Genomic DNA, 13,786 nt, shown 5'->3' with positions numbered 1-13,786 from the left:
AAAAAAAAAAAAAAAAAAATCAACCGTGCCAAGAGTCGAGTCTAGTTAGTAGAGTATGCCAGGGTATCAGCGAATATTAATATATGCACAGCTTAACAAAAGAGAGTATGATGAATATGCGTGATAGATAACGTATAATGGATGTATCCAATTGGAAGTATCAAAGGATTTTGAATCAAAGAGGAGCTGTCGTCTTATTTTTGAAAAAAAAAACTCTAATAGTTCCAAACAGTCTTGTACTGGTTTTCAACTTAACCAACAGGTCAAATAAAAAAAAAAGTAAAAATATTCAAAACTGAAATATGATTTTGAGGAATTTCTTCCTTAGAACGGAAACTATGAATATAGACCTAAGTTGGATTACACATTGTCTTCGTTTGTAAGGTTCATTATATAAATTGTATGTTATGTTTAAGATCTCAAACAATTAAAATAAATTTGAATTACCATACCTGTATTGGATTCTGAAACTCCATAAAAATCCTTACAACCAAAGATACATATAGCGGGTTCCATGCTCATGCAACCAAGCCTCTTTCTTTACTCCTCACTTAGATATTAACAGTGGTGAAGGAGAAACTTCAAGAGTACTTTGCAACAAGATATTCGAGGAGTGGTGTAAATCAGACGTGGATACTTAAAAATTTCAAAGAACTTTTGGAAAATTTCAAATCACAAGATTTTACCAAAATTTACAGCTTAAAAACATGAGTTTTCAACTTTATACAACACCATTTCCCGACGATAAATTACAGTCCAGGCTTTTTGATAACATTAACATGACACATTGTTCTACCAAAATTTACAGCTTAAAAACATGACTTTTCAACTTTATACAACACCATTTCCCGACGATAAATTACAGTCCAGGTCTTCCAACAATCTATTGGAATTCCCATGGTACCAATTGCACCCCGTTATTAGCAGACCTATTTTTGTATTCATATGAAGCAGAATTTATCTAAAATCTTATACGTGAAAAGAAGAAAACGCTTGCTGTGGCCTTCAACTCCACATTAAGATACATGTATATCGACGGCGTATTGTCAATTAACAATAATTATTTCCATTCTTATATCGATACGATGTATCCCGCTGAGCTTGAGGTAAAAGATACCCCCGTCTCTGACACATTTGTTTCATATTAGGATATTTTACTTGAAAAAGACATTAATGTTAATCTAATAACCAAGCGCTTTGATAAACGTGATGTCAAACTTTTCAATCGTCAACTTCCCTTACTTTTGCAGCAATATTACCAGGTAATACCTTTATCACCTGCATACGGAGTTTATATCTCTCACTTGATTCGATGCTCAAGAGCTTGCTCTACGTATGTACAATTTCTAAAACGATGTAAATTATTGACAAACAAGTTGATGAAATAGAATATCAGCAGTCAGGTTTAAAAACATAATTTCGTAAGTTCTTTAGTCGATACAATGACCTTGTCAGTAAATACAAATTATCATTGAGTCAAATGCTGACTGACGTTTTTCATACTAAACCATTATTTACACTGAACTGAGATTTTTCTGTTATTTTCCGATCATGACAAGCAGCACACGGCGGGTGTGACGGGTCAGCAGGGAATGCTCAGTGTTCAATGGCACCTGATCCCACCTCTGATACTGGTATTTCGGAGGTCCGTGTTTGCTCTGCTCCTATTTTGTATTGTTTATTAGACTTTTTAACCTGAAAAGTGATCGTTTTCTCCATATATTTCATTCGAATTTAATGTACAGTTGATCTCAAGCTATAGCTGACAAGGCTACTGTAAATAAGCTTGGAGATGTAAAAGAAATTTTGATGAAAAGAACGTTTACAGAGCTTAGCCATCCTCTGTGTTTGCTAGGTTATTTAAAAATCTTCAGAATCTATAAAAGATAGCTATGCCCTCGGATAAGTACTTGTAACCATTAGATCTCTTGTTAATTTTACTCATTAATAACATTTATTTAGCTTTGTAACTGCTTGAAATGAACATACAATTTGTGAATCATTAATATTTCTGATTATATACTTAATTAAAATATGGATTTGGTTAAAAAAAGGTAGGATGATTTGTTTTGAATTCATTACAAAGTATACATATATATATACGGTTTTATGGTAATTTGGGTAATTCATTTTGTAACATTAATGAGAACAAAAATTACTCTAAAATAAAAATCTTTACACACTTCATTATGTGTTAATAACATCAGGTGATGAATTAAAATTCTGTTTTTTTCTTTAATGACGCACGTGGATTATATTTATGCATCGCCTATACTACAGCAATTAAGGTAAATGATATCAAATTATATTTTTCTCTCTCTTCACACTTCAGGATTCACAGAAATTTGTATAATGTATGGGCATAAGCTCCAGAGAAATAATATATGAATGTTCTTTTACGCGTAATAGTAACCGTATGTGTTTGAATTCTTGCTCTGGCATATGTACATGTATATCATCTCGATATATTACAGTGAAATCGACTTTAAGGACATTGCAAATTCTCAATATATAATACTTAGTATTCCACAATCATAATTATGCAATTGTTTTACAAAACTGATTCAATATAAAACAAGTTGTAAGTATGATTAAGCATCAAACAAAAGCAGGTTACTGACAAATACGTTGGTGTTTCCAACATCTCGTTTTAAGTCAGCATATCTCAATTCTTATATTCCTTTAAATGAAACATATGAAAGTAATGAACAGTGCTAAAGCCCAAAAGTACATGAAACAATGCAAAATTTGAGCAGAGCAAACACAGACCTCCAAAATATTATAGGTGCATGGTATCAAGCGTCATTTAAAATAATTGCAAATTCAAACTATCAATGGGTCCCTTTGACCTAATTCCACTTTTAGTGTTTCCAAAGTGTTTGATCTATTCATGTTAATTTTGTGTCTTTACTTGATTTATGACATTAATCACTGTTCGTTATCCTTTTTTTAAAAGTTGAAACACTCCCTTCCATTGACAATTTATACCTTCAATAATCAAATTAAAGATGTCATTAATTTCAGCTATAAAATGTCATAAAAATGCGATATCAGAATATTCCTTCGAAACAAGAAATCAAATTTTTGTCGCATTATTTGTGAGGCATTTTTTTTCACATGTACAATGTCAGTTAATATAAATGTTGCCAAAACTTAGCTCCAAAAGAACTACTAAAGCTCAAACAATTAGATTCATTGCTGAGTTAAATTCCCGAGAAACCAGAAAACTGACAAGTACTAGACTAAATGAAATCCTGAAAATTTGGCTACTGGTTTTTTAGTCGAAAGCTAAAATGCATATATCAGCAGTATACATGTATCTAAAGCATGATTAAAATTAATTCAAATTTGAGAGAGAAATTTTTTTTTTAGAAAAAAGCTGTTAACTGTAGATGTAAATTTAAGAGATGAATTTATGAATAAATTTTAACTCTGGGGCTGTGAACATTAATTCTATTCTACTGTAAAATGAAGATGTTGTTTTAGCTCTGATTTAAGATGATTGGAAACATATCGATCAGTAGGAAGTTTACAAATAACGATACCAACAAAACTTAAAACAATCTTTGTTATTAACCTCCTGAAAATGTTTCCTTCGTTTACAATTTGTATTAGTTCTAGTTCACGAGATATACAAATTTTATCTGTTAATCATCTACAGACATGTTCTACTTTCAGACTGATAATTTAAGACAAGCACAGATCTATACGTATACACCTGTTTATCAATGTTTCCTAAATTCTTAATTTTTTGTGCTGTTATATATATGTCATCTGTCTGCTGTGTTGCAGCGCCACAATGGGACATTTATGATTTACTTGATAAACTCGGATTAAAAAGTTTCAGCGGATTATTAGAAGCCACTGGATTTATGTATAAACTGTCCGAAAACTCGTCTGGTTTGTAGCTATTTTCATCCCGAATATTTTTTCCTTGCATGAATAGAAATTCCTTATTATTGTCGTCTAGAAGAAGAAGACCTTTTGTAACCACAAAGAAATCCTAACAAAACAATAGGTTCATGCAGTCCTAGGCTTATTTTTCATGTTGATTAGGACTGACGAAGCTACAGGTGCAATGCGTTTGTTGACAGAAAACATATCTTTTCAGAATACGTTAATAATTGGTGTTTACGTGTGAAAGGCTGAGGCACGCACACATTGCTGACAATGCCAAACCTTAAGGGTTATTTTATCGCTTTTGTATTAAACATGCTTGAAATAGGCTCAACTTAACATAGAGCAAACCTGATTGAATCCATTCAATAATGAAACATGTGTAGGAATGTAATAATGAAAATAAAAAACAAACTCTAATTGTTTTAGGTAACCCCTTCGGTCAATAAAAAATATGAAAAAAAATTATTGTGAATTTTGACAGTTGAAAATTGACAACTGATATTAGAGTAGAAGGGAAAAACATATAGAAAATTTAGACTTTAAAAACCCCAAAGATATGGGTACACCACAACACAAATTAAAGAAAAATACATTTCAATTCTAATGCTTCTGTTAACCTTAGAAGAGTGTAAATTAAACATACACATCTTATTTAAAAGATATTTTGTCTCCAAGGTCCCTTCACGGTGTATGTGCCAAATGAGGACGCCTTCAGCAATCTCCCGCCATCAGTGGTGAAGAAACTCCAAAATGACGGAAACTGGCAACTTTTGTATGACATCACTTCCTATCATATTACACGAGGGAATCTCTCTTTTACCAACTGGACGAACAACAGGTTGATCCCAACTTTACAAGGAGGTTCTTCAATACGCCTAAACATCTACAAAAATAAAACTGGAGAGGTTAGTGTAAGATTTACAAATAAGAGAAAAGCCATCAAAGTTCATCCATATATTTGTCATTGTCTTATTTCTGTTTGATTTTTAAAATCAAATCTCGGAAAGTTGTATGCATGTTTCAATCACATTCTTTGAAATTGATCAAACGTTTTTCAACGAATAATATATAATATATCTCGGAAAGTTGTATGCATGTTTCAATCACACTCTTTGAAACTGATGAAACGTTTTTCAACGAATAATATGTCACAGCGCAACATAAACAAAAAGATTACAGTTAATCGTATAACATAAAGTCACACCCTTATTTTATGAAAACACAGGCTAAGTAAAATAGATATATCAAGTAAAAATATAGATATACAGATGTACCCAGTTAGCTACCTTTTAAATGCAAAAAAATTCTCTCTGTCAAAAAACATTTGAATCAAATGAAGCTGTGCGTATCTGAAAAAGACATATATGCCGAATTCACGTTTCTGTGTACACGCTTAATTAGCAAAGAACTTTTTTTTTTTTTTTTTTTACATATTATGCACATATCGTAAAACAATCAGGAAGCTGTAGGACAAAGTACTTCTCAGTGAAAGATATATGCTTATACTAATTCATTTGAATGACAGCTTATTCTAATAATACCTACTAATTGATTTAGAGGAAGATTTTTTTTTTGAAAAAACATTGACAGCCATCTTTGATGTCAGCTTCCGGTGCAACTTTGATCAAGGCAGACCAAGTAGCAACGAACGGCATCGTTCAAGTAATAGACAAAGTACTGTATAACCTCCCAATAGACTTGGCATCCAATTACATCCAGGGCAATAGCAGAATGAGGAAATTAGCCATGTTATTGCAGATCAGTGGCTATCAGGACCAGTTAAACAGTGCGTATGGCAAAACATTAGATTGACATTCGGTAATACTGGTTCAGATTTAGAAAGATAAATAAATTAGATAACATATTAAAACATTAATGAATAAATTGTATATAAACAAGAAATAACTTCTTAATAACCAAATGTATACCTTATAAGAATTTTTTTTTGAAAATACCCTGACAATTTAGCAATTAAGAACTGGTGCAGATCTCAAACTTCTTAAAAATAAAGTTAATTTGTGAAAAGACCGTGAAGATGTTTCCTTGGACACTTCAAATATGAATGAAACATATGGAGATAACGAACAGTATTCCAGATCAAAATTCCATAAAACAATACAAAATAGGAGCAAAGCAAACACGGACAATAAAGTGCCAATGACCAGAAATTATTTCAAAATGATGACTTTGAAAGAGATTGTTGAAGTCAATTTATTTAAGGAATCACTGTCTAGTTAGGAGGGTATGTCAGGGCATCAACAATAGTGGGAAACATGGGATAATTTGCATAACGGGCGAAGCCCGTTATGATAATTTATCCTTGTTTCCCACTATTGTTGATGTCCCTGACATACCCTTTTAACTAAACAGTGATTCCTTATATTTTCATTTCATTGTGAAATAAAATTGTAGATTTAGACTTTAAAAATGTAGATAAATAGATTTAAATCACATGATGACTTCCATGCCAATTTCAATAGACCTCGCCAACCGACGTCAAACACAAAGGCAGCCGCACGAGATTTACATGCATATTTGGCCTCCTTAGCATCAGACACAGAGGCAGATGCGCACGAGAATTGCATGCGTATTAGGCCTCCTTAGCTCCTGACCTATCGACCTGCCTAATTTACATTCCGACAGAATTATCAAGAAATAAATTCCGACAACTTTCAAAGAGTTATCACAGAGAAAAAAAAATTAGAAATGGAAATATTTATTAGTAGCCTGCCTCTGTTAAAAAAAAATGATTGTACTTGGAACAATCTCTTGTTTAATCATTAACTTAAGAGGCATAAACAAGTTAGGCATATGATATACATGTAGTGCAATATATTACTATGTAACCATCGAAGCCATCTCGTTTGTTACACAGTTTTGTTGTTAGGTGATCATTATTGACTACAGTGAAACACCAAATTATGAAACTGATGTACCAACTTTTTGTTAGATATAAAATGCTGTATCTTATACTACTTAAACTCAATTGGTACCCCTACTTAGAGGAATAAAGACATGTTGCAAATGTGGCATAAATATGAAAGCCAAATAATCTCTTGAAAAATTTTCATAGGCCTTCATTATTCGAGGAGTATTCTATTTTGTCGGTAATCTAATTTTTTGAACTATTTGAAACATAGAGCGATTTCTTTATAAAATGTAGATCATTATCTTACAAATGAAAGGTATACATGTTTTCACTTCTATCTCTACTACGTTTACTAGAGACATAAACCGTTATAGTATACAATAATTGAATACTATGTCACCCTGCCACCTATTTATATTAGTATTATCAATATAATTGTAATCATTGCACAGGTTAATAAAGAGGACTGCAAGTAAATCAATTCCAATGAGGAGAAAATCTGCTCTTGAATGTCTGAATACAAGTATTATCTGTAAGCCTTTGGAACCCGTGGTTTTTGTTAATATTTGTCATCATTGTTAGATGTTGTCACAATTGATTATTGCGAGTTGTTTTCTTTTAGGACAGAACTTAACACTTTTTCTTCCATCGGATAATGCTTTTGTTGAAACAGGAATGAACTTTACAAAGTTCCTCACAAATGTTACACTAACTGAAGGTAAAGCTTTTGGTTGTAATTTTTTGGGTATTCCATAAATTTGATGAAAAGTATTTCTAGGCATATTTGTGTTAAAACCTCACTTTTATTCTTAGGCGTCTATGTTTGCGAGGCATTTGATTTAAAAAAAAATCATTTAAATATATACTTTTGGATAAAATAAAGAAAAAAACTACACTGATAAATTCTGTCACTCCATAGTTTATGAATATAGTCTTAAACAACGTATTAGATTCACAAACCGTCTGGACTTTGACAATTTTTTTTTTCAGAAGACATCTTTTCACGAACACCTAAGTATGAAACCCATTGAAACCCATTGGTCACACTATGCGACGTCAAATATTAAATAACTTAAATAACAATTTCGTATACAAAACTCAAGCAGAACATATACATATACATGTACATGTATTTCGTGTCAACTTTTTTGAGGAGAAAAATTGATTTTAAAAAGAAATAAGTTTTTACATGTGATACATAACGGTTTTATTTTGTTTGGATATTATTTATTCAATACACAATTTAAGATAGATAATTTTAATTTGAACTTCTTTTTTCGTTAGCACTTTTTAGGAATCACACAGTGAATGATACAATGTATACAAATGGCTTACGGATTCTTGATGGGGGATTCATTAAAAACAGTGTTGGATCAGGGATCAACATCAAAGTCAATCAAGGTAACCATAGATTTAAATATTTTTTTTTTTGCATATGAAGTTAATTTTTACATTAAAAATAATTTTTATGAAATAAAAAAAAAAATTAGTTAGACACTTGCATTAAATTTCAAAAGCAATTTATTTTAGCTTTACTTCTGAAAACTATTATGCGCAATGGCATATATATTTTGTAAATAAACAAAAAACTTGTAGATAGCTTATTTTTAAATGGCATAATCATCATAAATGTCCCAATTACTGCAATTAATTACAAATTTAAGGAAAACGATATAAACACTAGTAAGATAATGTCCCATCCTTCCAATCTTAATGTTTATGTCAATTGCGAATGATAAAAAAGAGAATGGTTTCGATATATAAAGATTTTAAAAACATTTTAATGTTCTAATTACACTAAAATATTGTATTAATATTTACAGATGTTTACGTAAATGGAGTTAAGATTGCTGAAGAAGACATACCATTAAAGAATGGTGTGGTACATATAGTAAATAAATTACTGTTTCCTATAACGATCCAAAAATGAATAAAACTATGTTTAAAATGTGTCTTAGTCTTTTGTTTTAAGGTTATATGCTGACTGACATTTTTCATACTAATTGTTAGGCCATTATATGCATACTGAATTGTCGATGGATTTTCCCGTTATTTCTCGATTATGACAAGGAGCAAACGGGGGGGGGGCATGACTGGTCGGCAGGGATACTCACTCCTCCATTGCACCTGATCCCACCTCTGATGTTTTGGAGGTCCGTGTTTGCTCTGCTCCGATGTTGTATTGTTTAATGGACGTTTGAGCTTGAATATAAATACTGTTCATTATCTCCATATATTTTTCTGAAAAACATCACGATTCTAAAAAAAAAGTTACGTCTAAGATGATATTTACAGGATGACTATAAGTTTCTGTTCGAAAATCTTTATGTAGTTTTTATAAATCCAGTTTTCTAGCAATTGTTTGAAATACAGTAAATTTATTCGCAGGCCTGTTTTGTATTTAAAAAACGAAGAGATGATTGTCCAAAAACCTTAAAAGGAAAGGGGTTTCTTGCTGTGGACTTCAATGAGGCTTTATCAACTTACAATATTTATTTATATTCCTACTTTAATTGGATGAATTCATTTGAACTTAAAATGATAATAACCAAGTAGTCTGAAACATCTCATTCATATTTGGATTTTTTGAAGAAGAAAATCTAGAGAGCAACATACCGATAAAACTTTATACTAATTGAAGTAATATTGAAGTAATATACCATTGTTGTTTGTAAATAGAGTTTATTTCCCCAAGTTGATTTTATTCGAACTGCAAACATGCTGTGGGAACAAACATTTTCAAAAACGAGGAAAGCTAATGACGAATAAGTTAATGATACAAGGATATCAACAGCCCAACATAAAGTCAAAATTCTGAAAGGTCTGTTGCAAAAAAAGATCTAGTTTGTTAATGCAATTTATCATTAAGTTGACAGTTGACTGTCATTTTTCTTTAAACTAAGTAAGCATTTATATTCACGCTGATTTGCCTAAAAATTTTCTGTTGATCAGATCACGACAAGGAACACGTGGTGGGTTTGACCGTCAGGGAGAGGATTCTCGATGATACACCATCTTTAACGATTTTTGAGGTCATTGTTTCCTTCGATAAAGAATTGTGTTAACGTTGTTCTGATGCACTTTAGAGATCCATTACTGTTTTTATATTTCTTTTTATCCCATGTCTACCCCTTTAACCCGTGGATGTCACTCATTGGATTTTTTTTATATCCCACAATTGTGACGTCACAATGGATTTTGCATGAGGATGATGAAGAAAAATTAAGTAGATTCCTACATAAATGCAGTGTCCAACATTAATAATGATTAATAGTGAACTTAGGATAAAAAGAAACTCTCTTGATTTGTGGTTGGATATGATTTTTATCCAACTTGTTATGAGTATTTTAAAAAATACAAAACTTGTTGGATAAGAAATCACAACCAACCAAAATTTATGAGTGATCCAATATAAATATTTCCTGAAATATACATGTGTATTTTTAAACTCTTCGCGTTTAGTTCAAACTGATATTAGCTGGCCATTAGAAGATTTCTTTGCAAAAGCACTCAAATACAAGGCAAATCATATCGCTTTGTTTATTATTTTACCTCATTTGACGATGAGCTGTATGTAAGAATATTATGCTTGTTTCACAAGGGTTCAAACGATGTTGAAGCCCTCGAACTTGATACTGGTGCAAAGAATATCAAAACAATGTAAAATGACCGGAAAAAGAGGTGACGAATTTGTAATTTCGACTTTTGAAAGAAATACAGATAACGTTCTTACAAAAAAGCAGCATTGGTGACAGTGATATCTCAAGTGATATCTTGATATTATTTCTTTTTATTGTTTAAACAGCAATTTCTGCAAGGCATTTGTTCATATAATGTTAATGCAATCGTACTCAAATTATTACCTACTTATGAAAACACTAACTAATTTGCGGGTTAACGTTTTCACCTGGAGATTGGTTGATCGAACTGTAATCAAGAAAATCACAATAAAGGTATTTCATCGAGCATTGACTCGATTTGTCACTCACTAGGGTCGAACTGGAGAAGTTATGCAGTGTCGCTTTTTCATGAAGCTCTTGAGAATTCGTTAGATGTAGATGTTGACGACCGTTAGTTCATTTTTATCATTTTAAATCAATGCAAGCAGACAGGACACTCAAAAGATCTCGGTTCACTTTACGCATAAAACAGCCCTGTAGATATACCAATTTAATGATTAACACTTTATGTTCCATATTTAACATCAAAATAAAGGTAGAGACTAAGTACTTTCATTTCCTTTTAAAAAATTTCTCCTTAAACTCCAGGTCTTGGAACACAGGCTTTATGGAATTGCTATGTTCTTAAATTTTAGTGTAAACAGTTTTATTTGAGTACTTTCAGAGAAGAGAAATAATATGAACGCACCCTCTGATCTAAAAAATAAAACGTGTCTTTTAATCCTCAGAAACAGTTCTTTCATTTACTAATTGCTAAATTTAGATCGGAGGTTGCGCTTTATATTAAATATTGAAAAATAGTTTTCAAAATTGCCTGTTTTTGTAGACTTTTTCAGAAAATGATGAAATTGACGTATTTCGTGACGTCATAATGCATTGACTAGCAAGAAAATTACGTCATTTTTGATAGACATGTAATCTTCAAATATTAGAAATGTTCAGCAAACCAACGTGTACGCACACGTGTACCTGTAGCACCAGAAATCTGTGCATTACGTCATCACTTTTGCTAATGACGAATTTCTACACGTATCCTCTTACGCAGGTTACGTGTAGATTGCCAAGTACACATAAGTCAAAACTTGTAGCTTATAATTCTTTAACTGCTGTTTATTTTTCGGAAAGTGTGCGTTTTTCTAAAACCTGAATATTTAATGCAAATACTGATAAAAGAACTGAACGTCAGTAATTGAAAAATATTGAATTTATATGGAGTTAAAATCACAAGTCCAGATTTTTGAAACAAGCTTTGACCGATTAAAAACATAAGAAATCTGTACAATCTTATACATGCATATATTTATGTAAAACGGTGATATACGTATTAAAATCGTTGTTTTTTGGATGATTTTTAAATGTAAACCACTTTTACGTTTAAAAACTTACAAGTACAAGTACAGGTATACTTTGCTAAACAAGAAAAACAAAATGTTAACATATACGTGTAATTCTAATTTTAGTTTACACGTACATGTACAAGTACAAGTGAGCTTGCTAAACCTCTCTATCTAATGCATTGTTAACTAAAATTAAGCAGTTTCACTTCTTCAAGAAATTCACAGGGCCAAAAATTGACTTAAGTGAACTTTGTTCTTTCCATCCTTTACTTTGATACTTCTGCACTAAGTCATTATAGTACATGTACTGTTTATTGCCTAGCCTAACAAGGTCATGCTATCAGGCCAAAGCATGAATTTAATATGGTAATTGAATAATAATTACAATATGTAAAATAAATCAAAAGATTAATTGAACAGTTTTCGAAACAAAGTCAAAGGCCAACTAAGATTTGAACAGATAATTGTTTTCAGAAATAATGTCGGCAATGGTGAAATCTACATCCGATGCTGATCATTCAGCAAGGTTCACATTTATTGATATCATCTGTGATCATTTCTCGGTCTTTTGATCGATGATAATATTGTTTGTTAAATGTTCGTGAAATCTTTGTGAAATGACACGTAACTAATGTAGCATGAAACTGATTCTTATAGAACTCCTACATTTACATACTTTGTCATTGTTTATTGCAAAACCAGTCTGATTGTAAGCATAAGTACTCCAAAATTTTTATGTATTATCATTATCTCTTTTTTTAAATCAAGACTTCCAAACAATTTGTGTCAATTTCGTTAGGTACTTATTCTGTCCCATTGTAAGTAGACTTTTATATAAAAATATTTAAAACCGTTTTCATCAATAAACAAAATTTCTTGCTGCCATCATTTTTACTCAACGGAGACGATTAATCAGTACATATAATGTTATTCATTGCTACGTTGATTCAAAATATCCCTTTGAACTCGAAATAAAAAGACAACACAGAGTCATTTTAACAACCGAATAAATACAAACATTTATATTAAAATGTTGACATTAACTTTTATTAACTTTTCCTTACAAAGAAACAATATATCATCACTTGCATGTAGATTTTATGTCTGATGCTGGCTGGATTTTTTCATACTTACTAATGGACCATTTCTTAAACATAGATTCGTCCACTTATTTTTGGTCCCCCGAGTAGCGCAGTGGTTAGAGCGTATGCTCTAGAGTCACAAAGTAAGGAGTTGATCCTTACGTCACGGGTTCTAATCCAACTGTGGGACGTGGAAACCGGTCGTTCGGATGAGACCGTGTAAACTAGGTCCCGTGTCGCAGCAGGTGCTGGCACGAAAAAGTTTCCTCCCTGCTCAATGGCCGTAATTAACGATTGTAATGCAAAATTTACATCCCTCCATCGTTAATTGGTGAAGGTCTCCATGTGAGTGAAAAATGCTCGAGAGGGACTTTAAACAACAAACAAACAAAAACGAATTTTTCCATTTGACCAATCAAAGGAAAGAGCACACGGCGAGTGTGATTGGTCTAGAACCTGATCCCAACCCGATGTTTTTGGTGGTCTTTGCTTGCTCTTTTTCCAGTATGTATTGAAATGGGCTTTTGAGCTTCATAACTATTTGTTAACATCGCATTATATGTTAATGACACTTATTTTGTCCAAAGAAACAATCCTTTAATTCATCAATCGTTTATTTATCTTCAATAATAAAGAAGATATATGTTGATCTTTCGTTTGAATTCGTTCACTCATGTATCATGTGAAGATGAACATGTGAAAGCATTATTTTGCCCTGGTAAATGTGGCATTAAAAGATCACAGTAGTCCAATGTTAGATCACTTGCTTCGTGATCAACAGGTGCGACTCAGATTCTCATTTGCCTCATACCTAAGAGTTTAATATTGACTGTTCCTAATATCTTTTGACTTGGAAAGGATTTGCATAATAAAAATCTCTCACTACTACCTACGACCGTTATCATCGCATACCATACA

The 13,786-nt window shown here is 31.8% G+C and overlaps 1 protein-coding gene across 1 annotated transcript; it reads left to right on the top strand.

Annotated features, from left to right (window-relative positions):
• Positions 1-3,720: 3,720 nt before the first annotated feature.
• LOC134279063 (periostin-like) lies at positions 3,721-8,699 on the top strand. Its single transcript, XM_062761402.1, has 6 exons — positions 3,721-3,900; positions 4,576-4,805; positions 5,491-5,686; positions 7,392-7,487; positions 8,054-8,170; positions 8,593-8,699. Exons 1-6 carry the CDS (start codon positions 3,729-3,731, stop codon positions 8,697-8,699), a joined length of 918 nt encoding a protein of 305 aa, XP_062617386.1. The 5' UTR covers positions 3,721-3,728.
• Positions 8,700-13,786: the final 5,087 nt, after the last annotated feature.

This window comes from Saccostrea cucullata, unplaced genomic scaffold, assembly GCF_032062105.1.
Source record: "Saccostrea cucullata isolate Sc308-1 unplaced genomic scaffold, CSIRO_AGI_Scuc_v1 ctg388, whole genome shotgun sequence".
In the NCBI taxonomy this organism is placed as follows: domain Eukaryota; kingdom Metazoa; phylum Mollusca; class Bivalvia; order Ostreida; family Ostreidae; genus Saccostrea; species Saccostrea cuccullata.
This window is presented reverse-complemented; position numbering and strand designations above follow the sequence as displayed.

Bases quoted from the DNA above. Each gene is read 5' to 3' on its own strand.
- LOC134279063 (XM_062761402.1), top strand. From the start codon at position 3,729: ATGTTTCCTAAATTCTTAATTTTTTGTGCTGTTATATATATGTCATCT. The intron at 7,488-8,053 runs GTAAAGCTTTTG...TTTTTTCGTTAG, and splicing joins AAATGTTACACTAACTGAAG to CACTTTTTAGGAATCACACA. The intron at 8,171-8,592 runs GTAACCATAGAT...TAATATTTACAG, and splicing joins CAACATCAAAGTCAATCAAG to ATGTTTACGTAAATGGAGTT.